Source organism: Trachemys scripta, chromosome 8 (assembly GCF_013100865.1).
Source record: "Trachemys scripta elegans isolate TJP31775 chromosome 8, CAS_Tse_1.0, whole genome shotgun sequence".
Lineage (NCBI taxonomy): Eukaryota > Metazoa > Chordata > Testudines > Emydidae > Trachemys > Trachemys scripta.
In genome coordinates, this window is record NC_048305.1 from 97,754,806 (window position 1) to 97,782,639 (window position 27,834).

The 27,834-nt window shown below is 41.8% G+C and overlaps 2 protein-coding genes across 4 annotated transcripts in view; one reads left to right on the plus strand and one right to left on the minus strand.

The window, feature by feature from the left end:
* CZIB (CXXC motif containing zinc binding protein) overlaps positions 1-15,690 on the plus strand; it is a 17,084-nt gene extending 1,394 nt beyond the window's left edge. The window contains exons 3-8 of the mRNA XM_034778540.1: positions 1,131-1,187; positions 2,219-2,300; positions 4,540-4,571; positions 5,155-5,232; positions 14,445-14,510; positions 15,439-15,690. Of these exons, the coding sequence (XP_034634431.1) occupies positions 1,131-1,187; positions 2,219-2,300; positions 4,540-4,571; positions 5,155-5,232; positions 14,445-14,510; positions 15,439-15,516 (393 nt within the window). The 3' untranslated portion in view covers positions 15,517-15,690. The remainder of the gene's footprint in view (positions 1-1,130; positions 1,188-2,218; positions 2,301-4,539; positions 4,572-5,154; positions 5,233-14,444; positions 14,511-15,438) is intronic.
* A 1,979-nt stretch (positions 15,691-17,669) lies between these two features.
* On the minus strand, positions 17,670-27,173 carry CPT2 (carnitine palmitoyltransferase 2). Of its 3 annotated transcripts, XM_034778537.1 has the most exons (5): positions 26,948-27,173; positions 24,610-24,690; positions 24,363-24,469; positions 20,751-22,055; positions 17,670-18,703 (listed from the first exon to the last, which is right to left on the minus strand). In XM_034778537.1, the coding sequence occupies exons 1-5, from the start codon at positions 27,115-27,117 to the stop codon at positions 18,372-18,374; spliced, it is 1,995 nt and encodes a 664-aa protein (XP_034634428.1). In that variant the 5' UTR covers positions 27,118-27,173; the 3' UTR covers positions 17,670-18,371. The 3 variants fall into 3 exon arrangements, with proteins under 3 accessions (XP_034634428.1, XP_034634429.1, XP_034634430.1); XM_034778538.1 differs by lacking the exons at positions 24,610-24,690; positions 26,948-27,173 and adding an exon at positions 23,186-23,332; XM_034778539.1 differs by lacking the exons at positions 24,363-24,469; positions 24,610-24,690; positions 26,948-27,173 and adding an exon at positions 23,186-23,862.
* Positions 27,174-27,834: the final 661 nt, after the last annotated feature.

Consider the following 27,834-nt stretch of genomic DNA (forward strand, 5'->3'; position numbering starts at 1 on the left):
ACCTCACTTCTCTTGCATCTGAAGAAGTGAGGTTCTTACCCACGAAAGCTTATGCTCCCAGTACTTCTGTTAGTCTCAAAGGTGCCACAGGACCCTCTGTTGCTTTTTACAGATTCAGACTAACACGGCTATCCCTCTGACACTGGAGAATGGTTTCTATACTACGATCATCATTGTGGTATTTCATTGCAATCTAAGGGTACGTCTACACTACCCCCTGGATCGGCGGGTAGCGACCGATCTATTGGGGCTCGATTTATCGCATAGCTGCAATAAATCGATCCCTGATTGCTCTCCCGTCGACTGCTGAACTCCAGCTCGGAGAGAGACAGAAGCAAAGTCGACGGGGGAGCTGCGGCGCACCGTGAGGACGCAAAGTAAGTAATTTTAATTTGATCTAAGATATGTCGACTTCAGCTACGCTATTCTCGTAGCTGAAGTTGCGTATCTTAGATCAATCCCCTCCCCCCAGTGTAGACCAGGCCTAAAATGTAGTTTTGCCAGTATCCAATTGGTTATATACATAATGTTAGTGGTGGTATGGCACATTTCAGGCATGGTTCATTGTGTAATCTAAATAAAAGTAAGATGAATATATGTGATCCGAAAGTTGTGCAGGTGTTTTGTTTTTTTTTTGTTAAATTTAAGCACGTTTTGGAAGTTGAGTGTTAGATGTATGTATGTTTGCATTAAAAGATCAGTTACAATGAAGTAAAATCATGGCTATTCCTCAGTCCGTATAATATCCACCACCTTCTCTTTTGTGGTTATGATTTTTTTTTTTTTTTTTAAGTATAATTGGTGGAAGAGTCGCTTGGTTGACAAACTGTTGGGATGTATTATTCCCAGCTTTATTTATTGGCTCCTACATGTAATCTGTTTTCTTTCTACCTAATATTCTCTGGAACAGATCCTCAACTTGTGTAAATTGTCATCGCTCAAGTGAAGCTAATGGGGTTATGAAAATGGACCCCAGTTGAGGCTCTGGCCCCCCATTCTTTAAGGGCAGCTATCCCATGACCTTTCAACTACAAAATGGTTAAACTTAAGTCTAAGAATGGCTTGAGCTATTTTATTGATCAGCTTACTAATAACTTTAAGATTCTTTGGTGTATGTTTTTCTTTTCTAGATGAAATGTGGGAACTGTGGTGAGATTTCTGAAAAATGGCAATACCTACGATTAATGGTAAGCTGCCGAACTGCAAGATGTGCATTAAAAACAAAGAACCCAAAAAACCCAGTGCATATTATGTAAAATTGACTCTGATGGAAATGGGGGATATGCTGTATAAAGCAGCCTTTGAATAATTATCTATATCGGGGTTGCTGTCAGACTTTATGTTCACAAAGTATTTTGAGATCCTTGAATGAAATGTGCTATAGGAATGGTTGGTGGAGGTGCTTATTATTTTAAGACTTTCTTGAAAAGCCTCCCCTCGTTAAAGCCAGTAAGTTTCCACAGCAAGAAAATGGATTTGAAGTGGTATTACAATAGGGTTTTGCCAGTAGTGCATTTCCTCTTTGCTAATGATAAAACAAGTTCTATGGAAGTTTAGATAATCTGGGGAGAGAGGGAAGGGGAATAATGATAATAAATTAATTTATGCAAGGTACTGGTGTTGTGCATGACAGAAATGCTATAAATATCACTATCTGACTGCCTCATGATGTTAATGAATTTAAATAGAGAAGTGTTATCCCCACTTTACAGATGGGGAAACTGAGGCAGAGAGGTGAAGTGATTTGCCCGAAGTAACACAGGAAGTCTGTGGTTTAGTTTGGAATTAGAACCTCAGACTCTCATCCTGAACCACAAGACCCTTCTTCTTCTATCCTTGCAGGCCCCGGTCCTGCAACTTGTTGCATGTAGGCACAACAGTGTGCAGGATCAGGGCTCTAATCATGCTGGTTGAAGATTAAATAAATATCCTATGGAATGGCTAGAATGTGTCTGTATTGTCAAGACACATTCTATACATTATATACTAAATTTTAAATAATAAATTATGTACATTATTCCTTGATAACCATAGTATTGTGAATTATAAATATTCTTTGTATTGAAAGAAACCTACCTTCCCCTTACAATATATAAAATCATGTTAGTTTGCCATTGTCCTTGTAAAAACTACTTTGTTACTACAGAGGTTTTTAGTTGCTCAATTGGAACATGAAAAAATTGACACACAGTGATGGCTCCATTTGTAATTTTTTTAGGACAGTGCTCCTCTTAAGGGAGGCAGAGGGAGTGCCACTATGGTGCAGAAATGCAAGCTGTGCTCCAGAGAGAATTCCATTGGTAGGCTCTTTCACATGATTTAAGGGATGCTGTCAACTTGATTTTTTTTTTTTAAACTAATTTACAAAAACATTCTAAAAGAGTATCTTTTAAATAATATGTCCTGAATTTCTGTTGTAAGTTGCTTTTTACCAGTGTTTATAAGGGTTTACTTTCTCCTACTTGCTGGTGCTTGTCTTAAAGCATCAATATGTTTGTTCTCATGTTTGTGCATGAGACAGGAAATGCAACTGATCATCAACAAAAGAATGAGACTGACTACACATGCAAATGCAAAAAGTGTGTAAACACTAGAACAATAAAGGCAATTAATTTTTGCCAACTTTAGTTTTAGTAATTGTAGGTGCTAAAACAATAGTATGTTCAAATTTTTCCAACAGAAACATGATTCTGAAGTTAATGGTGTCTCTCTTAAAATGCTTGCTTTTCTTCTATAAAGTTATTTGGAAACAAATTATTGTACTTTGTAGCATTACGTTTGAGTGTACACTTAAGATGTTAACCTTTTTGGGAAAAAATGGGATGCCAGTTATTTTTAAGAGAAGAATGAAAAGTAACAAGTAGCAAAGAGTTTCCTGGGCAATTTCTGTACTTGCTAGACATTTTTTCTTTCAGTTATCAAACTCTTTGTCTTTTTGTTATTAATGTAGGGATTCACAAAGCAGAGAAGAATGATGGTCCATCTAGTCAGTATCTGACTAGTTTGGGATGGTTCTTAAGGAAAGCCCCCCATAAAGTTCATAAATCAGTAGTATCTTACTATGGGAAGGAAAGTATTTTCTGCCCTGAAGCTGGTGATCATCTACACCCTAACATGACTATTGACAGCCATTGCAACTCTGGCCTACTGTGTAATTCAGCTGTTCTTATTTGTAGGAGTGTTTAACCCTTTTTAGATTGTATTAATTTATTTGCCTCAATATTATCCTATAGCAGAGAGTTAAACAGATTGATTATCTATTACATTAATATATATTTCCATTTATCTTTTTAAAGCCTTTTAGCTTCATTGTGTGACGGCTCGTACTTGTATTATGGGGGAAGGGTAAAAAGGAGCACCTGACTCATCCTTTATTATATTTTCTGTGCCCTTTGCCTTCCCAACCAAAATAGTCCCATTCATTGTCTCTTAATCACTTAACTTTTTTCACAAAAATAAGGACTAATCCTGAGACCCTTATACTTGCACAAGTACACTTATTGACTTCAATGGAACTACTTTTAGGAGTAAGAGTTTCAAGATTGGGCCCCAAAAATCTAAAAGCCTGTCTGGTATTTGGAAAATTAATAGCATCCACAGGCAAGTGTCTGTGTCAAGTGTTCATTTTCCTCTCAAGATATTAGAAACTAGTTTCATCCAAGGAGCTGCCAGCTGTTTGCATTGGCCTGGTTCTTGGGATGTTCCTACAAAGTTCTGCCCATTTCATAGTCATCCCAGATTAGATTTTTTTCCCCCTGGGATTGAGCTGTGATGTTGTAAAGCTATATCCATGTAAATACTGCAGTAACATGAAGGAAAAGAGAAACTGGTATTAAAAATGTGTCTGATATGAAAGGCATTTCCTGTGGAATAAATACAACAGTGATAAGCTAGTTAAAATATGGGAAGGTATTTACAAGGTCTGTGCTGCCCTATACAGTGACTGTCCCCCAAATCTACATTTATGGGAGATAGATACAGGGCTGTCGCATCTTACGCGCATTTAACATGCGCGATTTCAACTTTACGCAGTCGGGGAAAAAAAAAGAGAGAGAGAAAAACAACAGTTTTAATACTATACCTGTAGTGCGGGCGATTTCGCCCGCCATTGAACGCAATGGGGTTTTGCCTATACGCGGTTTTCGCTTTACGTGCTAACCGCGGAACAGAACCCCCGCGTAAGATGAGACAGACCTGTACAAATAACGGCGTCCTGTCGGCTCAAGCCTGTAAGTAATTTGCACTCAACCCTCCCATTGACATTGGGAAATCTGTATGAGCAACAATTGTACGGTTGGAGCCTTAAAGCCATGTTACAAGAGTATGCATTGCTTTTTCTTCCTTAAGAGGAAAACAAAACAGCAAAACAGGAGATGAAATTCTTGGTAGCACTGGCAAAAAATGGGTCTTAGATTTTGATGGACTAACCAGGAATGTTGGCTGATTTTTGAATAAACAGTGTTTGGAAGGAGGGCTCTTGGGTTTGTGTTGAGGGCTGGAAAATTTGAAGTATTTTAATTCTACCCCCTTCTCTTTTAGATATCTTAAGAGACACAATCAAGCCTTATAATGTAAGTTTATTTTCTCTATGATGTTGCAGATATAACTGAAATAAGCATCATTAATGTGGTGTTAGTTTATGACAAGGCTTCCCAATTTTTGCGATCATGTGCCTCCCAGAAGTACAGTGGAAAATACACTCAGGTATCGCCTGATAGAAACACACCGCAAATGGGATGCTGGATGCTCCAAAAGTGAAGCTGTGCATTTAGGAAAGTATATTTTAAATAATGTGGACAGCGGCAGCCAATTAATATCTTGCTTTGTCCCTTCTGCTTCCGACTCAAATATCAAATCATTTGTTTAAATATTTCACAGTCAACATCAGGCACTGGATTAGTCACATTCTAAGCAAATATGTAATAGTTTTACCCTGGTATCGGAGAGCCTACCTTTGAAGGGCTTAGACACTTCCCCTGACCAGTCTCTAAGTTTAAGAAATTCTGGTTAGTTATCAACCATGTAAAATAATTCAAATGTTTTGGTCCAGAGTTTGCTGCTTCTAAAAACTTTATTGAATTTTATGCCTAGACTAAAAGGTGTTGTTTCCCTTTCATTAGATACAAACTAAATGCTATTCTGACTCAATCCTAGGCTGAAGACAGTGAGAAGTTTAAGACAATAGTGGAGTTTGAGTGCCGAGGTCTTGAGCCAGTTGACTTTCAACCACAGGCAAGTTCTTATTAATGATTTATTTGACAGCTCTTAGGTGTCTCTGCTGAAGTCTACATTGATGTAGCACACACTCCTTTGAGAATTGCACTGCTCATTTTGGACAACCTGTGACTCTCCAATAGTCTCCCCTCTCTGCAGTTGTCTTTCTTACCTCATCCTACCCACCTAATTAAAGTTACTTACCCTTTGGAGCTGTGCCCCCTGAAGTACCTTGTAAGCACTGCAGATCTGAATTCATTTGGTGGATCTTTAGAGTAGGGCAACAGGAGGAAGAGAGGAGTCCTAAAGCAGTCACATCTTGGATTGCCTAATTAGGGGTCACTGATGGGAAGAAGTCGTCTGGGTGGGCTACTGTACAAGGTATAGAGAGTTAACAAGCCTGATTTTTGGACACTGATCAGTATTTGACTGCTGTGCTCAACCAAACTCTGAAGTTCATCCATCTCTACAAACGTAGACGTATATCCACAACAAAATGAGACTGAAAGGCAGAGCAAGACTTGCTGAAGGCATCAATAGTCTCTGTTGCAAAATACAGCTGAAGATACTGAGTTAAAGGGTCTCTGAGCTGTAAACTGAGACAGCTAAGAGAGTTTCAGAGGGGATAGCTATGGATTTTGCTTGGAGGTAGTGAGACTTGGGCTTGGTCTACACTAACCCCCCAATTCGAACTAAGGTACGCAACTTCAGCTATGTGAATAACGTAGCTGAAGTCGACGTACCTTAGTTCGAACTTACCGCGGTCCAGATGCGGCAGGCAGGCTCCCCCGTCGACTCCGTGTACTCCTCGCACCGAGCAGGGTTACCGGAGTCGACGGGGAGCACTTCTGGGTTCGATTTATCGCGTCCAGACAAGACGCGATAAATCGAACCCAGAAGTTCAATTGCCTGCCGCCGAACCAGCGCATAAGTATAGACAAGCCCTTAGTGACTGGGTTGTTTGGTCCAACTGTGAGTTTGAGTCCAACTGTTTGTTCTCTGTGTACAGGCTGTGTAGCTGGGCCATGGGCCCCTGAGTAAGTAGTTGGAACAGGTCTGTTTCATGTCTTGGTGAGGCGGTGTGGTTTTGACCTTTGGAACATTGATCAGCTCTGTTGCTTGAAGTCTGAATGGTTAATTGCTCCCTGATGGGGAGGGGTCGAGCTGAGCTAAACAGAGAGATTTGGGTAATGAGAGTCACTTGCTAGCAATATTGAGAGCCACAAACTAAGGCAACTGACAGAGTTTCAGAGGGAGCTGGGGGGGTGGGAGAGGGCTTTCCTTCCAGGTTCAGCTCTGTGCAATTTCAAGACAGCCACTGATATAACAGTGGTGGTGACCTGCAACAGATATGCCATGTTTTCTTTCCTGCCTGAAGCCAGAAGGGACTTGCTGTGCACAAAGTGCAAGTTGATGGCTATATTGGAAGAAAAGATTCTTGAACTGTAAGGGGAAGTGGAACTGCTACTGAGAATCTAAGAAGCTGATGAATTTCTAGACACAGAGATTTGGGAAATATGAGTACCCCAGGTTCAAGGAAGAAAGAAGCTGACCACCAAGGAATTGGAGAAAGAAGTTGGAAAAGAGGCGTGGCAGCTCATAAGAGGCAAGGTGGCCATTCTACAAGGCTGGACACAGATGAGGATGGGCAGGCTGTGGCCACCACAGAGAAGTGGGCTGTGAGGAATTCCACACAACTACAAGTTTCCAATCACTAGCAGGTCCTCAATATGGACACTGTGGAAGGCAACTCTGAAGATCCACCTGGTCTAAAGGAACAGAGAGATGGACAGGGCATGCCTGTGGATGGCAGCTCAAGACACCCTTGCAAGAAAATTAAGCCTGCTCACAAAGAGGTCTCTAACCCCCCAAGCAAGACAGATGATCCTTCTTGGGGATTCAGTACTCCGAAGACTAGAAAGAACATTCTGCAAGGGACAGACAACAGGACAGAATGCTGTTTTCCCGGAACCAAGACACAAGATGTCGTTCTTCTGAAATCAACAGGCAAAGATCCACTGATGGTTCAATGTAAATACTAATGACCCTGTGCCATGGGTGTCTCTTTGATAATAGATAACTTCAGGGAACTTGGAAGTATGCTGAAGAAAAAGAATGTCCAAGAGATCTTCTTAGAGATTGTTCCTGTCCCATGAATGAAGGGAGACAGAAGGCAGAAGATTCTGGAAGAGAACTGTTGGCTAGCTAAGTGTGGAGGGTTTTGAGTTTGTGTAACATTGGTCCATGTTCTATGGGGAGAGGGTGCTCTATGGTTTGGACACCTCAGTAGATGTGTAACCAGACTTTTCCAACACAAGCTGGCTAGAGTAGTCAGGAGGGCATTAAACTAATAAATTGGGAGGGTAAAAAGAGGGAAGATCGCATTCATTTAGTACAAAATCGAGATGTTGAGAACAAAATCAAGGAACCAAAAGACATGAAGAAAATTTTTTACTTGCCTGTACAACAATACTAGGAGCTTGAGTAACAAACAAGAAGAATTTGAATTGCTCATTTATGAGTATAAATTTGATCTAGTATTACTGAAAGCTGATGGGATGAACTGCATGATTGGAATGTTAAAATCAATTATTATGAAGACTTATGTAGGAAGGACTGAGTGGCCAAAGGGAAGGAGGAGTGGCACTTTGTCAAAAATGGCATTACCTGTTTCCAAGTCACTGGCAACTTGTGGGAAAATTATCTTGAATGCTTATGGAGCAGTGTCCTAACAGATAAAGCACAAGATGGGCTATTAGTTGGAGTCTGCTACAGACCACCAAATCACAGGATGACCAGCTTCTTAAGCACCTGTCTGTAATGTGAAGGAAGAAACGCTGTGTGAGCACAGGGACTTCAGTTTGAGTGACATTCTGGAGGTCTCATGCTGCTAGTATGAAAACATCCTTGGAATTTCCTTTATATTATAGATAGTTTTCCTAACTCAAAGTATTGTTCCCAACATAGGAGTTTTATATTGGACCTCGTCTTGACAGATAAAGAGGTAACAGGTACAGGTGATCATGACTTGATCACATTTATAATGTGCAAACAGAATAAAGTCCAAATCAGTGACAGATAAATACTTGGTTCTTTAAAAGGGTTAACGTCACAAAGCTGAAAACAATTGAGTCACACTGGCTGGGAGGAAAAACTTAATCAGCAAAATGTGAATGATAATTCGGAATGGTTTAGGAACACTTTTACTAGATGCCCAAAAAGCCACAATACCACAATTGAGGAAGACAGCCATACTGCTTAAAAAACTGACCTGGTTTAGAAGGGAAGTAAAGGCAACCATAGAAAAATAATAATATTTAACAAATGGAAGAAAGAGGAAGTTGATAGTAACTAATATAAATCAAAAGCTAGGAATTGTAGACAATTGATAAGGGATGCAAAGTGACACAAGGAGAAAATTGTAGTTAGGAGTTAAGGACAATAAGGAGTTTAAGTATATCAGGGACAAAAAGAATACTAACAAAAGTATTGGTCCCTTACTAGATGGAAATGGTAGAATTATAAGTAATAATGCATAAAAGACACAAGTGTTCAATAAATATTTCTGTTCTGTATTTGGAGGGGAAAACAGATGATGTAATATATGTTGATAACTCTTTCCATTCCACTAGTATCTCGGGAGGATGTGAAATAACAGCTACTAAAGTTAGACCTTTTAAAACAGCAGATCCAGATAATGTGACTCCAAGAGTTTTAAAAGAGCAGGCTAAGGCACTTGTGGGCTGGTTAATGTTGATTTTTTTCAATAAGTCTTGGAACACTGGACAAGATCCAGAAGACTGGAAGAAAGCTTAATGTTGTATCAATATTTAAAAAGGGTAACTAGAATGATCTGAGTAATTGTAGGCCTGTCAGTCTGACATGGTTCCTGGGTAAGCTAATGGAGCAGCTGATACAGGACTTTATTAATAAAGAATTAAAGAAGGGTAACATAACTAATGGCAATTTGAGTTTATGGAAAATAGATCCTGTCAAACTAACTTGTAATCTCATTATAAAAACAAGTTTGCTTATAATGGTACTAGTGTCGATGTAGTATACTTAGACTCCTGTAAGGTGTTTGACTTGGTACCCCACATTTTGAGAACTAGAAAAACAGAAAAGTAACATGGCACATATTAAATGGATTAAAAACTAGCTAACTAATAGGTCTCACAAGGTAACTGTAAATGGGGAATCATGATTGAGCAGGTGTTTCTAGTGGAGTACCATAGCAATCGGTTCTTGGCCCTATGCTATTTAACATTTTTCAGTGACCTAGAAGAAGAAAAAATCATCACTGATAAAGTTTGCAAATGACCCAAAAATGGTGGGGGGAAGGGAGGTAAATAATGAAAAAGACAGGTCACTGATACAGAGTGATCTGGATCACTTGGTAAACTGGGCACAAGCAAACAATATGCATTTTAATATGGCTAAATGTTATATGCCTAAGAACGAGGAATGTAGACCATATTTACAGGATGGGGGACTCTATCTTGGGAAGCAGTGATTCTGAAAAAGATTTGGGGATCGTGGTGGATAATCAGCTGTGGTCAAAAGTCTAATGCGTTCTTTGAATGCATAAAAGGGGAATCTCAAGTAGATGTAGAGAGGTTATTTTACCACTATTTTTGGCACTGATGCAAGCACTGCTGGAATATTGTGGCCAGTTCTGGTGTCCATAGTTCAAGAAGGATGTTGATAAATTGGAGAGGGTTCAGAAAAGAGACACAGGAATGAATAAAAGATTGGGAAACATGCCTTATAATTACAGACTCCAAGAGCTCAATCTATTTATCTTAACCTTCACTTTACGGGGTGACTTGATCTATACCTACATGGGGAATAAATATTTGATAATGGGCTCTTCAATCTAGCAGAGAAAGGTATAACACAATCCAAAGGCTGGAAGTTGAAGCTAGATAAATTCAGAGCGGAAACAAAACTTACATTTTTAAGTGACTGTAATTAACTGTTGGAACAATTTACAAAGGGTTGTGGTGGATTTTTCTCTCACTGATCACTTTAAAATAATGATTATATTATTTTCTAAAATATATGCTCTAGGAATTATTTTGGGGAAGTTCAATAGTGTGTATTATACAGGAGGTCAAAGTAGATGATCATAATAATCCCTTCAGGCCTTGGAATCCACAGTTCTCCTTCTGCTTTCAGCTGTTGGTTTCTTGTGTCTGGACATGGTCTACGTAAGCTAACTCCCTGCTATATTTAACCTATTATTCCAGTAGGATTAGGAGTAAATTGCGTAGACTGACAAATAAAAACCTGTGCTTTATCCTTCTTGCTGACTGCAGTGACGTTGTGCTACATTTATTATTGGTCTGGCTCATTTTGTAAGAAGTGGGAGGCTATTGATTTCAATAAATACCAACAGAGGGGAGGCTATAATAACTCTTAACCTAATAGTCTCAAAGTTAAGTCTGAAGCAGTGTGTATGAAGGATAGTCCTGACTAGATATTTCATTACATTATGATGCTTCAATAAATAAATCAAGAGACTTACCCTTGTTCCTTACAAATCCAACAGTTATTTTACATTCAACTCTCTCATATACAGTTGAAGCCAGCCTGGCTTCTCCAGATCAAGTTTCAGTTCTGTCAGAAACAGCGATGGAATAGAATAGGTCATAAGAATGTGAAATTATTTTTAATAAATATAGTTAAAACTTAGCTGAAGTTAATGAGAATTATTATTTCCATTGATATCTGTCTGTCTCCCCATAAAATCACCAGAATTCTCACTGCATTCTTAAAGGGGAAAATACCCTCTAGGTCCCTCTATGACGAAAAGAAAATCTTTCCCTTTGGAAAATCCCAGGGATGGTTTTGTTTTGTTTTGTTTTTTACCAAGTGGGGAAAAATCTAATTAAGATGCTTGTACATTTCTTGCTTGGTAAGAAGTCTCTTAGTTTTCGCTTTTAATTATGCTTTTCATTTAAGGTTCCTGAGCTGATGTAGCTATCAAAAATGCCAATATATGTCTCTTTACCTGTATTAGTTCTGTATGGTCTCCTTCTCCCCCGCACCACAGAAGTATTATCCTTCAGCTGAAAAATAGATGCATCTTTACAAAGTTTCTTTTCATCCAACTGTAGCTCCCTTGCTTTGTGGCAGATATGACACTTTATAGTGATAAGCAGAATAACTGCATGATGATCCACTATGTTGGAAAGTTGGTTGATAAGAATTTCTGTTTTGTTCTAAGCTTCAGCTACTGTTGCTCCTTAGCCAGTCAGCAGAGGGCAGACAAGTCACTTCATTACTCAGCTCCATTTATCAGAGATTAAATTAGAGTATCACCTGTGATGCCACAAGCTGTAAGAATGCAAGTCCTTACTCCTGAGAGCAGTCTGTGCCAAAACATTAAAAATTCTGCACACAATATTTTAAAATTCTGCAAGTTTGATTTGTCAATAAATAAATGCAGAGGCTCCAGCATGGCAGGGGGAGGACAGGCCACTGGCTGCACGAAGGAGGGAGATCACCCTGCAGTTCCCCCACCCCGGGGGCACGGACTCAGTGGTGAGGTTGCACCTGACCCTAACACAGCACAAGGCATGGGTCTGCCCCAGAAACACCTTGGGGCCCTGCCCCTCTGCACCAGGTGTGGGGCAGGCAGGAGCCAAGTGTGGAGGGATCCTGGTGTGGGGTGAGAGGATTCTGTGTGGGACAATCTGGGTACAAGCAGCTCGGGGGGGGGGGGGGGCGGGGGGGGGGGGGGGGGGGGGGGGCGGGGGGGGGTGGGGGGGGGGGGGGGTTCCAGGTACAGGGGTAACGAGACTCTGCAGGGGCTTCCAGGTGAGGGTGGTTGGGGCTCAGCAGAGGGGTCTGGGTGCTGGGGGAGTGAGGCATGGTGGCCTGGGGGCCTGCATGCAGCTAGTTGGAGGTCAGTGGCATGGGGGTCTGGATGTGGGGGCTTGGGGTGGTGGGGCTCTTCAGAATGGGGATTTGAGTGCAGGGAGCTCAGTGGGAGTTTGGTCTGGGCACAGGGGTGGGGGTCTGGGTGCAGGGGGCTCCAGATGCGAGGGTTGAGGTTTGGGTATGGAGGGCTAGGGGGGTTCTGGATGTACTGGGTGAGGCTTGGCAGGGGTGTCTGGGTATGGGAGGTCCGGATGGATGGGGGAGCAGCTCCCTGGATAGTGACCTCTCCCCCCACAGCTGAGAAGCAATGGGGGCAGGAAGCAGGGGAGGATTCTGAGCTTCCTGCACCTGGGGGAGGTTCCTGGGGGTGGGTCTGACACTGTCCCAGGCACTGCTTGCAGGCGAAGAGGAAGTGCCGTCCTCTCCTGCCTCCAGCAGTCGGGACTAGCAGCTGATCCCAGCTCAGGGTAGGAGCCACTGGCTGAGAATCCCCAGTCCTGTGGTGATTTATCTCTCCACCAGCTGCTCCATGTGCCTTAAATGATGTACTCCCACTGCAAGGGAGTGGTGCATGACTGCTCTTACAGCTTCCCTGTCAGTAAGTCATTTTTCTGCAGGGATGCGAAGAAATCTGCGGGGGACATGAATTCTGTGCATGCAGTGGCGCAGAATTCCCCCAGGAGTAAGTTCTGCTGGAATTATAACAGCCTGTCACATGATTTAATGTTCCATGGATCTCTGTTAAATATGTACTGGGTGATGTTGGCTCTGTATCCCTTCCACTTCCATTCTTTGCTCTGTTGCAGTTCTGTATTGTGGCTGGTGGAGATGCATCTTCTCTTGTACTGCTGTCCCCCCCCCCCCCATGGGTTTGTGATTCTGCTCGTGTAAATGCTGCGTACAACGTTTGATCTAAATGCACCACTCCCATTGACATTTGTCACGCATTGTGGGATGTGTATGACTAAATTCTTAATTTTCACAGATTCCCAAAACACTTTAAAGTTTATGGCCAGAGAGCACATTCCTTGTACACGCAAACTTCTCATGGAAGCTAGTGGGGATTTATGTCTACAAGGAGTAGGTCCGATATGCATTTCAGTTTGCAAAACTGGGAAAGAGTTCTCCTTATACCATAGCCAGTTGTTTGTTTAAACATAAACATAAAAATAAAAGAATCCAAGTAGCTCACAGGAAGGCTTCTTACGTTATCCATCCTTTAATTTGTGTCATTGTTCTTAAATTCTTGAGGAATTTTGTTGACCAACAAAACATTAATCTGTAATTTAAATACCAATATTTTTTTTAACCCCAACTGTACCTTCTTTGGAAATGCATCCATTGCTTTATGTGCTGGATCCCAGAGTTGCAGCCACCTTGGCTGATCTCTCTATTCCCCAGTAATTTCCTTTAGTATCATTGTTTGGGGAGGCAGGGATGGTGAGACTGGATGAGTGAAGCATTGTCACTGCTCATGCGTGCACCCATGGAGACTTAAGTGTAGTTATCTCAGGTCAGTTTCTGCTAGAAAGAATAAGTTACGTAGACAAAGAATCGTGCAGATCTCACTCTGAAATTGTGCTGCTTGGGTGGAATCTAATCTAGTTACAATTAAAATCTAGTTGATTCTCCTCCTTGTAGGAGTTTGCTTGACTCCTCTGTAGCTAAATGAACTACACAGGATGACGATAGTTACAAACACTTGGCCCCTTTTGCCAGAGATGTCTGGGTTCTCATGCTGTTTAAACCAAAACTGAAGACTTGTCTTTTTTCCTCTCTTGCTTTCCATTGTTAGCTTGCTATTAAACTGGAGTACACTGTTTCTAAAATGCCTTGAAGTATCTTGGTGACAATTTTAATCTAATGCATTCACTGCTAACAGACGTACTGGATACGCTTAGAAACCTGTCATGCCATAGAGATTTTTTGGGGAAAAAACAAGTTAGAAAAAATAATTTGCAGGAAAAACAGGTGTGTTCTGGAAAACTGATGTTTCCTTGCTTTACAATATTACTTGTATAATTTTAGTAATATTCCTATAGCTTCCGGATACAACTGAACTCTACATCCATTGTATCCTTTGGAATTGAACATATGTAAAAATAAAACTTGGGCATGAACAGTCAGGCTTAAACTCTCCTTGATTATTAAACAGAGGGTCATACCCTGTATTGAAACCATAGGTCACATAATAATTTGGTCACTCTTTATACCTACTTGTAAGACCGCTAGCTCCACTAAAATAAATACTTGTACTGGATAACCTTGTTTGTTGAACTATTTTAAACATATTTAAGACTTATTACAACTCATACCTAAGTTTATTTTAATTCTTGCTTTTGTAGGCTGGGTTTGCTGCGGAAGGTGCAGAGTCTGGCACACCTTTTAATGAAATAAACTTGCTGGAAAAGGTACAACTTATTTTTCCTCAGTATCCCTATCCCCAGAAATAGCAATCACCCATTTAAAAGTCTGGCTTTATGTGCTTTAAAGTGGCATGCATGCACAAATCTTAAGTGGAGGAGGAAACAACCTTCAACCATGAGTGCTCAGCATTAGCGTGTACCTCAGGGTGCTTATTTGGAAGTGTCTAGGGTGCACATCTTCAGTATTTTGAATAGTCATGGTATAATTGCAGCTTGCTCTTGAAAAAATGTTGGCGGGACACCCAAATCATGGTCTCTTGATCAAGTGGCAGATTTTTATGGGGGCACTGCTGAGAACTCTTCCAGGTGTTGAATAGTGATGTGCAGTCTGCTTTGAAGCTCAGCATAAGACTCTTTGGGCCTGCGTAAACAGAGACTTAGGGCACAGCAGGCTGGGTGTGAACCACAGCACAGTAGCCAGGCATGCACATCCTGCTACTGCACACTAAAAATTCCATAGTGCATTTTGACCTATTGCTGTTCCATGTAGACAAGCCTATAGATGCTCCAAATCTTCATTGGCCATGAGCAAATATCTCAGGCTCAGTTCCTGTCTTTGGTATTCCACATGACGGGAAGATTGGCTTGTCTGACTCATGAGAATAGGTAGTGTAAATAATCCTTTCACCCACCATGGTTGCTAGCGTGTCTGTTACTGGCTACAGTCTTCAGATACAGAAAATCTGATTCCTTAAGCTAAAACTACTAAGAAGCTTGAAGCTAATTTAATTTGTTTGATGTTCACTTCTGTTGGACATAGAACTGGACAGGTTAAGGGCATAAACCCTACCTGCAGACAGTGTAGAACCCAAATTCGGAATGCTGATAAGGTTAATTGATATTCCAATTTGTGATTTTTAAATACTACCCCATTCTGTTTTGTATTAATGCTGTAAAATTTGAATTCCTACAGGACTGGAATGACTATGATGAAAAAATAAAGGAGTCTGTTGGAATCTATGAAGTTATGCATAAGTTTCTAAAATGCTAAAACTGCTTTTAATAAAATCTTGACACCTTGGCCAAGTAATGGGCTGTAGTCATTATAGACGTTCCTCTGTAGTGACTTTCTGTATGGCTGTACTTCAACAATCAAATATAATATCAGCTGAGTTGTACTTGCTGTCCCAAGACTGACTAATAAAGTCATTTTCCACCAGTCTGATTGGTTGTGTTCAAGTAATTCACTCAGATGAAACTCAGTACAGCCAAACTTAATATTGGAAGGCCTTGCTGTATTTCTTGACTAACACATTGGCCCTTTGGAGACAGATTTAACAACGTATACTAAATAGTCATTGGCCTCAGGGTTAAAGACAACATGGAAGGATTTATCATTGGCAAAATACCCTATTATATAAATAACTTTCAGTCTTGATCTTCGTCATTGGCACATTAGGTAATTGCAGGTGTTAGGGCTTGAAGCCAGAAGTACATCCTTGTAATAGTTTCCTGCTAGTTCAAGTAAACCTGCTGTTACCATTTCCTGCCAACTGACTTGTATTTTAAATGTTAAGTGACAACTTAGTTAACGTTTTAGCTTAAAGTTTGTATTTGTTTACATTTATGTATAACTATCTTCTGAAAACCAAATGATCTTTACACAGTCATCAATTTGTTACCCCACTCCATATGCAAATATTTTCCCTCTTGAAGAGAGCTGACATCTTCATTTAAAGGAAACAGCCAAGTACTTCAGAGGTTTTGAATTTATTAATACCTTCCCCCACCCCTAAAAGCCCCTAGTCTTTCCCTATCTGTTCTGTAAGTTTTTTTCCCCAAACCCAAATGTACTCTTCAGCCCCAGGAAATCATCATTCGCCAAAGTCTCAACAGCAAAGTAAGTGCAGCACATGTAGTGTCCTGCCTTTTAGCAGCAGCCTGCAGAGGGATAAAAAGCCCTGCTACATATTGATAGATAGGAGTCTGGAGAGGCCTGTGGTTTAGGGTTGCTTCACCCTGGTAACTGTGATTCATTTTATACATAAGTTATAGCATCTTGTGTTCACTAGTTGCACTCACACTGTATCACTTTCTGATAAAGCAAAGAACTGGGGGAAACTATATTACACAAAGAAAAACTGACGGCAACTAAACTTCTGGTCCTATGAATCTTATCAGTGACATCCTAGCACCATGCACTTAGAATATACCGTCTACCAACATGTTATGTTTTGGTACTGTTCACACAGCTGTGAAATGGACACTTTTAGTGCTATTTTGAAAAGCTGGCAGCAGAGGAAGGAACCACTGCTATTCAACAGGGAAGAGAATTGTCTTTTGCACTTTCAAAATAGACGGGATGGGGTTGAGGCATAGAGATACTTTCCCTCTCAGAGCATCCACCAACTTTTTTTTTTTTTTTTTTTTTGAGGTGGGTAAGCGTGTTTTTAATAGAGATGCTAATGCAAAAGATAGAGCCCCAAAGCAAGGACCAGTGACAGTATCAACAAGTGAAGGGAGGGGGCACTCCTGGAGAGCAAACATTCTTATGTCTTTTGTATGAATTCTGCTGCATTGGGTGTCACATCAGATTTTTGGCATCAAATTAATGTGACTCTAGAGTTACAAGATCTGGAATAAATCTAGCAGATGCTGCTGCTGTCCTTCAGGAAATTCTACTGTGCCTGTTGGAAAGCTCCTTGAACCTCTCCCACCTCAAGCCCAATGCCTTCATTTCAGAGACATCTTAAATCTGCAAATACTAAGACATCCCTGCCACTTGCCTTGGCAAATAGGCTGAAAGGTTCCAACAGATACTCATGGTGCCATCAAGAAGTCTGGAGAGTTCTAGAGGAGGTAGGAAATAGTCATTAAGGAGAATGGCTGATGGTGATTCCTTCTCCACCGTAGGAGAGAGCTATTTGAGAAAGAAAAGCAGCACTAGCCTATGGAGAAGTTAATGAGAAATGATTTTTCAGTATTAAAGATACAGGCTTATGCAAGGGAACACAAAACAGATTATAGGGCAGATGTACAAACAGAAATAATTGACACTTTATACATTAAGTTTATCTAAAAAGTATATGCATTTGACTGTATTCCTCTATCAGCCTTTGTATGCTTATTTTAAAAGTGTAAACTCTTCACACCAGGAACTCTCAAATCCCTAATCCCTGAGATACTACTAAAACATTTCTTCAATCATGTCATAGGTAGCTTTATTTAAACATTATTGTCCAACCAATTTCTTAACAGTTTGAAGATTTAACACATGATTACAGTTGTTGGTATTGTTAAAGTCTCACGTTTTCATTTAAACCAATCATTATATTGGAAATGCTTCCAACAGAAGAGGCAGTTAGTTTGACACTGATTCAGATTTAACAAGAAAAATAAAGATGACTGATCTAGTAAGTGAGCATATCACATGTGTAGGATTTACAACTTTTGTAGATGTTACAACATTGTTAAAATGTAGTTTCTCGTTCCCAATGTAAACATGAACACTCATAGATCTTAAGCTCAAGTTTAATCAGTACACTACTAAAGTTCCTTTCTAGAAATGAATATTTAATGCCTCTGTTATATTTTAAGAACATTTTATATTCCATTACCTAACAGTTCAGAATATCAGAATTAAGTATTTCCTGAATATCGCATGCAGGTGCTTGCACTTAATTTCTTTATATGGCTAAGATTTTCAAAAGGTGCTTAACTCCCATGGAAATTCAGTGCAAGTTGGTCACTTAATTCTTATAGACTCCTTTGAAAATCCCAGTCAAAATGCTTAGTAAATTAGCACTAGCAATATTCTTCCACATTCAGCCACACATGATCAGAAGTGATCTTGATCCAAACATTTTATATTGTGCATTAAAAAAAAGTATCCCAGCCCTGTTGTGCCTACCTACTGATATGCTTACCTTCTAAAACATGAAAAATATCTTCCAGTGACTTATGCACACACTGGACGAATTCGTGTACATTCCTGGCTGGGTAAGAAGAGGCACTGCAGCCAATCCAATCATCATGCACTCCATAGGCTACACCAAAGCCATCCGGCACCACTGGAGCAAATCCTCCCATATTCACAGCTGGGCTGCTCAATGTGCTTGTGGACAGAATGTTGTGATTCAGCTGAGTGTAGGTTTGGTCCTGGTAGATGTCAGGTAATGGGATACCTTTTGATGCTGCCAAATAACGCAAACTGAACAAATGCCGGTCAAATCCTTGACCTGTTAAAATAAGAACATAAGAATGACCATGATGGATCAGACTAATGGTTCACTTAGGCAAACTGCCAATGCCAGAGGATACAGAGGGAATGAACAAAACAAAGCAATTATCAAGTGATCCATCCCTTGTCATCCAGTCCCTGCTTCTGGCAGTCAGAGGGTTAGGGACACCCAGGTTAGGGTTGTGTCCCTAACCATCTTGGCTAAATAGCCAATGATGGACCCATCATCCATGAACTTACCTAATTCTTTTTTGAACCCAGTTATACTTTTAGCCTTCACAACATCCCAGGCAATGAATTTCGCAGGTTAACTGTGCGTTGTGTGAAGAAATACTTCCTTATATTTGTTTTTAAACCTGCTGCCTCTTAATTTCATTCGGTGACCCCTGGTTTGTGTGTTATGTGGAGGGGTAAATAATGCTTCCCTTTTCACTTTCTCCACACCATCCATGATTTTATAGACCTCTATCATATCCCCCCCTTAGTCGTCTCTTTTCTAAAGCTGAAGGGTCCCATTCTTTTTAATCTCCGCTCATATGGAAGTTGTTCCATATCCCTAATCATTTTTGTTGCCTTTCTTGGTACCCTTTCCAATTCTAATATATCTTTTGAGATGAGGTGACCAGAACTGCACTCAGTAGTCAAGGTATGGGCATACCATGGATTTATATAGTGGCATTAAAATACAAAACACTACAGAAAATCACTGCTTTTCTACAGAAAATACACCTCTACCTCGATATAACGCTGTCCTCGGGAGCCACAAAATCTTACCGCATTATAGGTGAAACTGCGTTATATTGAACTTGCTTTGATCCACCAGAGTGCGTAGCCCCACACCCCCCGGACCAATGCTTTACCGCGTTATATCCGAATTCGTGTTATATCGAGGTAGAGGTGTAGTTATTTAACACACTAAATATCACACCTCTTCAAAGCCACAAAACTTACAAGAGTTTTTTCTGTAGCAGCTTTCTTACAAGTTATGGTAATATGCTTTACAGAAGGAAATTGCAATGCATTTTTAGCACATCCATTCTCTGGGACAGGAACTCTTATTTTACTGATTTAGCTAACAACTACTATAATGGGGCCATGATCTCTGGGACATCTAGGCACTACTGCAATATTAATAAAAAGGGTTTTTAACAATAGTTAAGAAGTTAAATGGAGAAGATCAAAATATGAGGTTTGAAAAAGGAATAAATGTTTTCATATTACTTTAAAAGAGAGTCTGAGATAGCATGTTCCAAATGGCAGGAACTACAGAGGAAAAGGCTATTGAACCAACAGTAAAGAGATTACAATAAAATCGGACAAAACCCTGTAGGCTACATTTTACTAAAAATCTAGAAGAAGTTAGCAAGCTCTAATTCTGATTTATTTTAAAATGCAATAGGGTCAGGTCAGATAGAGCCACTTGGGAAAATTTATCACTGGTGCAGCAGAAGGAACCAAGACCAGTTTTCACAGTGGCCTCAGTACCACCTGCAGGCAGATACATGAAGCAACCCAAAATCCTGCTTTGTGTTGCACTCTCCAGGGCATCAGCCAGTTAGCTGTCACATGTGGGCTAGTATAACAGTAATTTATCTACAGGATAGGAAAAATCTTGATGTGCGTGGGTCTGAAGCAAATAAGGGGAACTCAAAGACACTCCCTTCTTAAGAAGAATGTCACAAGAACAATATGTTTTTTAACTTGGAAAGCACTGCTATTACACCTCTACCCCGATATAACGCTGTCCTCGGGAGCCAAAAAATCTTACCGTGTTATAGGTGAAACCGCGTTATATCGACCTTGCTTTGATCTGCTGGAGTGCACAGCGCTGCCCCCCCGGAGCACTGCTTTACCGCGTTATATCAGGGTAGAGGTGTAGTTGGCATTCTACAAAGTTTGAATGAGCATAGGCCCTCCAGCAAGATTAAATTACACTTAGTGAGACTTCTGTAAAAGTTTAGCATTAATGAGCAAATAAGCTGATGAGATTCATTTTGTGAAACAATGCGAACGTTCTATCACCATGACCTGGCACTCACACTTACCCATAGCAGCTTCTTTTGTCAACTGGCTGTGGTACTTTGAGCACTCAGCAATCATCTGCTGAAGCTCCTCTGTGCTGTGTTTGGAAGGTTGCCTGACAAAAGCTTCCGTGCACTTCTTTGTATAGATGGAGGCAGGACGGATGGTCTCTGTGCGACCGTGTTTGAAAGCTGCCGTACTGCAAGACTCATATGTGGCAACGGTCTGGCCGTACTGCCGAAGGAAAGCCATCTGGAAAGAAAGTTGAGCCACAGCATCAGGACTGATCTTCTTCTGCTTTAAAAACTCCTTGCCTCCTTTCTTAAACTGAATAAAATCGAGAGTCAAGGTTTCCACAGTGGCATCGAAGTTCTGTTTGGCTTTGGTAATTCCTGCTTTTAAGGCATCATTCAACTTAAAGCTGAGTTTCTGCACAGCGCTGGAAGAGTCAACTGCAGCAGGTTGAGATTGTGGGGTGACAGCTGGCTTCTGGGTGCTGTCTTTAAATACTTCATTCTGAAATCTTAATACAGCCACACCATCTCCCCAGGAATGTTCAAAATGGATGGCCGCATTGCCATCTTTGGCTAGGATAAGGTTAAAGGACTTATCATACCAGCGGTTAATACCATCTCCATGCAACATGGTGTGGGACAAGTGCACAAGGTCTTTAATGGGGAAGTCATCTAAACATAGACAGAAGACAGCAGAATCCACTTTTTGGAGGACTTCTTCATTGCCATTATCGAGTAGCTTCTGTCTCAGTAGTGCCCATATATCTCGGTTTTCACTGGGCAAATATGCAAGAGGGAAGGCTGGGGCTGGACTATTGTCACTAAGTATGTATTTCAGGTGTGCTTGTATTTCAGAAGGCTTCACTATATTCCCATCTCTATCAAGGACATCAAATACATAAAAATTCCCATTTCTGAGCACCAGCAAGTGCTTTGCTTTTTCATCTGTAAAAAGCTCGTCTCGACTGAGCTTAGGCAATCGTGTGGAATTGAAAAGTCGGAAGTACTGAGACATATCTAAGGGGTATGCATTGACCATGTAGGCACCAAACCATGAGAGAGATGAAGGCACAAATCGAATGAGTCTCCTAAAGGTTTGAGTGTCACTTTTGTCTGGATTGAGGTGAAAAACCTCTGGCTCTAGATAGCCGGCCCTGAGGGTCTTCAAAAAACGCATAGCAGAAACAGTCATGTTAGTTGCTCGTGTGAGCTGATCGTTGTATTCAGCTTTTGGGTCAGGGTTGAAAGACATAAATGGGTTAAAATTCAAAACAACAGAGTCACGTGAACTTAGATACATATCAAACCAGGGACCTAAAAATGGAGAGTTGAGAAATAGATTAATACAGGTAAAATTGGCTAATTGTGAAAGCACTGTTTAGAGCCATCTATATTATCTGTCAAAGTCATTCGGTAGAGAGCTCCAATATCTGTATTTAATTACAATCCATGGACTGGGGTACATTAGGGCAACATATTCCCACCAAATCAGAAATGGACCTCCCACTGATGTCAGTGGGAGCTTTGCACAAAGATCTAGAGTGCAGCATGGCCTTTAGGTTGCATCACTCAGTGGGAAAACATGCTCCGTAGTGAAAACATGCTCACCTTTGGGACCACCATTACTTCTGTCCCATTTACCTTCCTTTCTCATCCTTCTTTCTCTATTTCTCACTTTCTTCTGCCTGTGTCTTTTGTTCTTCCCTTCTGAATTCCTTCCCTGCAGCAACCCCTAATTCCCACTGGGGACTCAGTAAAACCACACTCATTTTCAGCTATGACTTAAGTCAGAATTTGAAGTCCAGATCTCCAGAGTTGAAAGACTAGCTAGCATACAAGTTGGGTTTTATAACCCACTCCTCACCATGGTATATAAGCCTCTTAACTCATTCTTCCTCCTCATAGGAATAATGATGTTTTGTTACACTTATGGAAACAACAACAAAAATGAACAGGACTTGAAAGTCGGGGGAAAGAGGGCCGGTTGCAGCTGCAGTACGTAATCCATTTACATAATAATGCTCAAGAAAACCAGTTAACGATAATAATCTGCCACATTTCCCCTCAACATTAAGCTTAGGTGGGCTATCTGCCAGGGTAGTGACAGGATGGCAATAACGAGTGAAAGTCATTACTACCAAAAGGCTGATCAAGCTGGCCTATGTGAGAAGTTGGTGGTTCTCAGCGCAATTCAAATACATGTCTGGTAAACTACCACCGTTGGCACCCTTACTGGTAGTCTCAGCAGAGAGCAAGGATTGAAGCACAATGGCAGGACAGTATGGGGAGAAGATTACACTGATGCTGCTTGTGCTGTAGTGGATATATTATCTCAGTCTCCATTGCTGTCCACCCAGCATCTGCCTTCCACAAACACTATAATCATTTACATTTGAAAGCCATTGGAAGTAACATGAATAAATAAATAAATAAAATTCACTAACCTAAAAGCTACATGCTTTCTCTTGCTTTTCTTTCCCTCTTTTCTTTCTCTCTCTGTCTGAATTTCATCTCCTTCTTTTTGTCTTATGTTCTCTCTCGCCTTTTCTTTATTCTGGTCTTCCTCTTTCTGAGTCTTTCCTTTTCTTGTTCTTTAAAAGAATAATGCTCTGCATTTTTTTAAGGCTGGGGGAGTGTCTCCTTCCATCCCCCACTGTTCAGTCATCTTTCCCAACTTTTCTGAGAATTCAGTTTTCCAATCAAGCACTTTCAAACAGATTCATGACTGTAACTAGACCTGGGTTAGTTTACTAGCTTTAGAGGCATGGAGGAGTCTAAACACGGGAATATACTTGTATTTATATTTTTAATTACTCTTTTAAAAAATAAACAGTAAATATTTTTCACTACTGTTTTTCCAATATCCCTCAACCTCCTATAGCAGCAGGATCTTTCTTCTCCAACAGGGGAAAGAACATCCAGGACACAAGATCTTCCTACACAGATACCAACATGTCCTGCACTTGAGCAAGATGCTCCACACCTAAGGATATTTTGATATAAGGATCCCACATTAACTTTAACTAATTCCCCTTACACAGAGGCACTACAACATACACAGCATTCTATCAGAGTGGACCACAGTACAAAATGATACTGTATATCACTCAGCAAATGTTCTTTTCACTGTGATTATATAGACAGACACAAATCTTTTGCTCACTTTAATAAAAATCTGTATACTAAGAGTGTTGTGGCTGGCCCTCCATCTTTGATTTTGATAGCACCATTGTTCTTGCTATACTACACTTTTTTTTTTTTACCATTATAATTTGCTAATGTACTGGTTTAAGTTACTTTCTTCCAAATGAAAACATCTTTGAGGAAATCTTGCTGTGGTTGATATTTCTGTTAGGTGACAATAAGAGATCCTAAAGTATTTGGTATATTAAAGATAACATTTTGTGAAGTGCCCTCTTTTTTCTTCTTCTAATTAGCTCAGACGGTCTTCTAATTAGCTCAGACATTGTCAAATGGAGTTTTCACATCTTGTTCTGAGTGTAAACAATAATAAGGAGCTTAAACTTTAATCTATTATTCATAGCATTATGAGCTGACTGTCATCAAGCAAGTCTCTCCTCAAAATGAGTCTCTTCTTTATCCCACTATAAACCTTCCTACCTGAGATGTAACTAGTATGTTTGTTCTGCTTGTCTTGAGCAACCAGCTGTTCATGCAATTCTCTTCCAATTCCATGTTCAAAGCTGCGACCAAGTTCTTCAGTTTTCCTAAAACAATCAATCAATCAGACGATCAAAATGCTGTCTCCAGGCATTTTTTTAAAAAGATGCATCTTCTAATATGTAGGAGTTGGAGTGAAAGATTTGATGTACACTGAAGCACTGTTTGGTTTTCTATGTATCCATACCTGAATTGATCATCGTCTAAGAGAGGCTTTTGGGCATTCAAATACCTCCTAACAGTATCTTCTAGTTTGGGAATTGGCAACCTGAGGGGAGAGGAAAAAAAAGCAAACTAAAATGTTGTTGTTAAAGCTCTGACAGTAAAGATTCTTAAAATACCATATTGTTTGTAAGTTAATTCCTATGGTTCTTTTATAAGGGTACGTCTATACTATCCGCCGGATCGGCGGGTAGCGTTTGATGTATCGGGGATCGATTTATCGTGTCATCTGGATGCGATAAATCGATCCGCTAATCGACGCTCATACTCCATCTCGGCAGGAGGAGTAAGCGGCATCGACGGGGGAGCCACCGCAGTCGACTCACCGCCATGAGGACAGCCAGGTAAGTCGAACTAAGATACGCAACTTCAGCTACACTATTCGCGTAGTCGAAGTATCTTAGTTCGAAGCCCCCCCGCTAGTGTAGCCCTGGCCTAAGTAAGCATGACAGAAAAACAGGAACTTGTTTTACAAGTAGCCAACTCACAGATCCTCCATAATTTTATATACTGCTAGGCATAGAATGTTTTCTGTATTTTGATTCCTTGTGGAAATTCTAACAAATTTCTTTCCAATGCTCATCTTAGCCTAAACATGAAAGCTGTTTTCACCTTGATACATAGTTTGATTTTTAAAAAGCAACAGAGGGTCCTGAGGCACCTTTGAGACTAACAGAAGTATTGGGAGCATAAGCTTTCATGGGTAAGAACCTCACTTCTTCAGATGCAAGAAGAAGTGAGGTTGCAGATGCATCTGAAGAAGTGAGGTTCTTACCCACGAAAGCTTATGCTCCCAATACTTCTGTTAGTCTCAAAGGTGCCACAGGACCCTCTGTTGCTTTTTACAGATTCAGACTAACACGACTACCCCTCTGATAGTTTGATTTTTGTTGTTTTTACTGCCATATTTCTATTTTTTTAAAATGCTTCTTTCTCCCCTGTTGCTCTGTGAAAGAGCCACATAAACAAATGGGGAAACTAACTACAGTATAATGAAACAATGAAATTAACTATACAGGAAGTGCTGTCCAATGCACAAAATAAACAAATGGGGGGGGATTTGTTTTCACTAATCCCTTTCCTTTGTAATAATCATGTGTTACTTAAACAATGGTAGATAAAGAGATTTGAGACAGAAGGTTATAATTAGATTATAATTTTTAAACTGGCAGTATACACTTGAATACTACTAGCAAAGATCAAAGTCACAACCCTCTGTTAGCAATAACCTTTCACCTCCATAATATACTGTATCCCATCCCAAAGACAATGTACCCTTCTCTATGTCCTGCACTTTCAGCATATACCAAACCTCATTCATTAGGGGTGTAGCGAGCAATCTGAAAACAATACATATCGACTGGTCTGTTGACCCCACCACCTGCTGTGTACTGGTAGTTTCCCAAAGCAGACCTGATCTAGTAGTGTGCTATTAAGGCTTCACCATGAGCCATAAAACCGGTTGTTCACCATAAGAGAGTTGGACCCAGCAATTAAGCTGTGTATTTAGTCACCCATAGCACAGGGCTGCCTACTCTGCATTGGAGCAGGGTTTCTTTGTTTTGTTTTGTTTACAGAGTGCATTTCCTCTCTGATGTGGAAGAATGTTGCTGCCTTTAAAGCCAGCAGTCACCATTTCTGAAATGTAGAGACATGGGACTCCCTTACCAGGGGAAAAGGACTGACCTAGACAAAGGAGAAGGAGAAAATGGGCATTAGATGCCAGCAATCATGGAAGAAAGGAGCTCCCTTAGCTGGGCAGGGGAAAGGAGATGGGGGTTTTCTTAGCACAGAGGATGGAGGAGTAGCAGAGAGGGAGGAGATTCTGGGAGCTCAGAAGGATGCCTAGGGCTCCCTTACCGGTATGGGGGACTCAAAAGGGGTAGGGTAGGGGGTCCCAGAGTGGAGTGGCTCTAAGGGTGATGGAGAGGATGGCTCAGAGGAAGGACCCAGGGTGATTGTGGGGCTCAAAGGAAGATGGGGAGGTGTCTGTGGCAAGGGGTCCCTGGGGTAGCAGTGAGGGGCTCAGAAGGGGGCAAGGTCACTAGTGTGGGGATCCTCGGGGGACTGAAAGGAGGACCAGAGGCTCTGGCGTGTGGTGGGTCTCAAAGGGGAACTGGGGGTTCTGGTGCGGGGGTCCCCAGCTCAGGGGGCTCAGAGAGGGGCTGGGAGCTCCGCTGCGGGGATCTCGGAGGTGGTGGAGGCCCCGGGGGGAGCTCCGCTGCGGGGGTCCCCGGCTCAGGGGGCTCAGAGGGGTGCCCCGCGCTCTGGCTCAGGGGCGGGGAGGGCAGCGGCGGCCTTACCTGGGCAGGCTTTTCTGAAAGTGCATGGTGGGCACGATGCTGCGATGCAGGTACTGGAAGGAGTCGGCGCTGCTGTAGCCCCTCCGCAGCCCGGGGGCCGCGGGAGCGCCCAGGGCCTTAGTGCGCCTCAGGCAGGAGGCAGGGGAGAGCAGCAGCCGCCGGGTCGCCATGATCTCCAAGCCGAGCCTCAGTCACTGCGACGCCGCCCGCCCGCTCCCTCTTCCCCGGTGCTTCTTCCGGGCCGCAGCGCCTGCCCGCACCCGCCGTTCCCGGAGGGCAAAGGCCGCCCTGGGGCGGGGATTCATCCTCCTCTGTGCGGCGCCCGGGCGGGCTGAACCCCTCTCTGAGGAGATCTGCGCTGTGCAGGGAGCTTTACACCCCCTCCTGGGGGGTCCCGCCGCCTTCCTGTGCAGGGAACGGGGCTCCGACCCCCGGCTGTGGCCGGACTTTCATCCGCCGTGTGGGGGCTGAGCCCGGTGTAATCTGCCCCTGCTGTAGGGGGCTGCTGCCTCCCCTTGCCTCTAGCACTGTGCGTGCAACACGCTGCCCCTTCGCTGAGCTCTGTGACTTGTGGCCTCCCCGTGCAAAGACGGGTTGGTCAGTGAAGTGTGGGGTAGCTGATGGGCGGCAGTGAAAGTAAAATTAAGGTGAGGGTTAACAGTCAGTATGATGCTAGGTCTGTTTAAAAGCCTGGGGTACGGGCTACCATCCACTCGCTGTACGTGGAAACCCTGAAGCGTAAACCAGACCAGAGTAAAGCCTTTGAGTTGACCAGCAAGTGGGACGCCAGCAACCACTTCCTCGCCGGGAGTGGCTTCACCCATTTCGCCGCCTGGCAGTTCATCCACCGTGCCCGGCTCAACTGCGTCCCGCTCAACGGAGCCGTC

Bases quoted from the DNA above. Each gene is read 5' to 3' on its own strand.
- CPT2 (XM_034778537.1), bottom strand. From the start codon at position 27,117: ATGGCGACCCGGCGGCTGCTGCTCTCCCCTGCCTCCTGCCTGAGGCGC. The intron at 24,691-26,947 runs GTAAGGCCGCCG...CTCTCCCCTCAG, and splicing joins TTTCAGAAAAGCCTGCCCAG to GTTGCCAATTCCCAAACTAG. The intron at 24,470-24,609 runs GTATGGATACAT...TGATTGTTTTAG, and splicing joins TTAGACGATGATCAATTCAG to GAAAACTGAAGAACTTGGTC.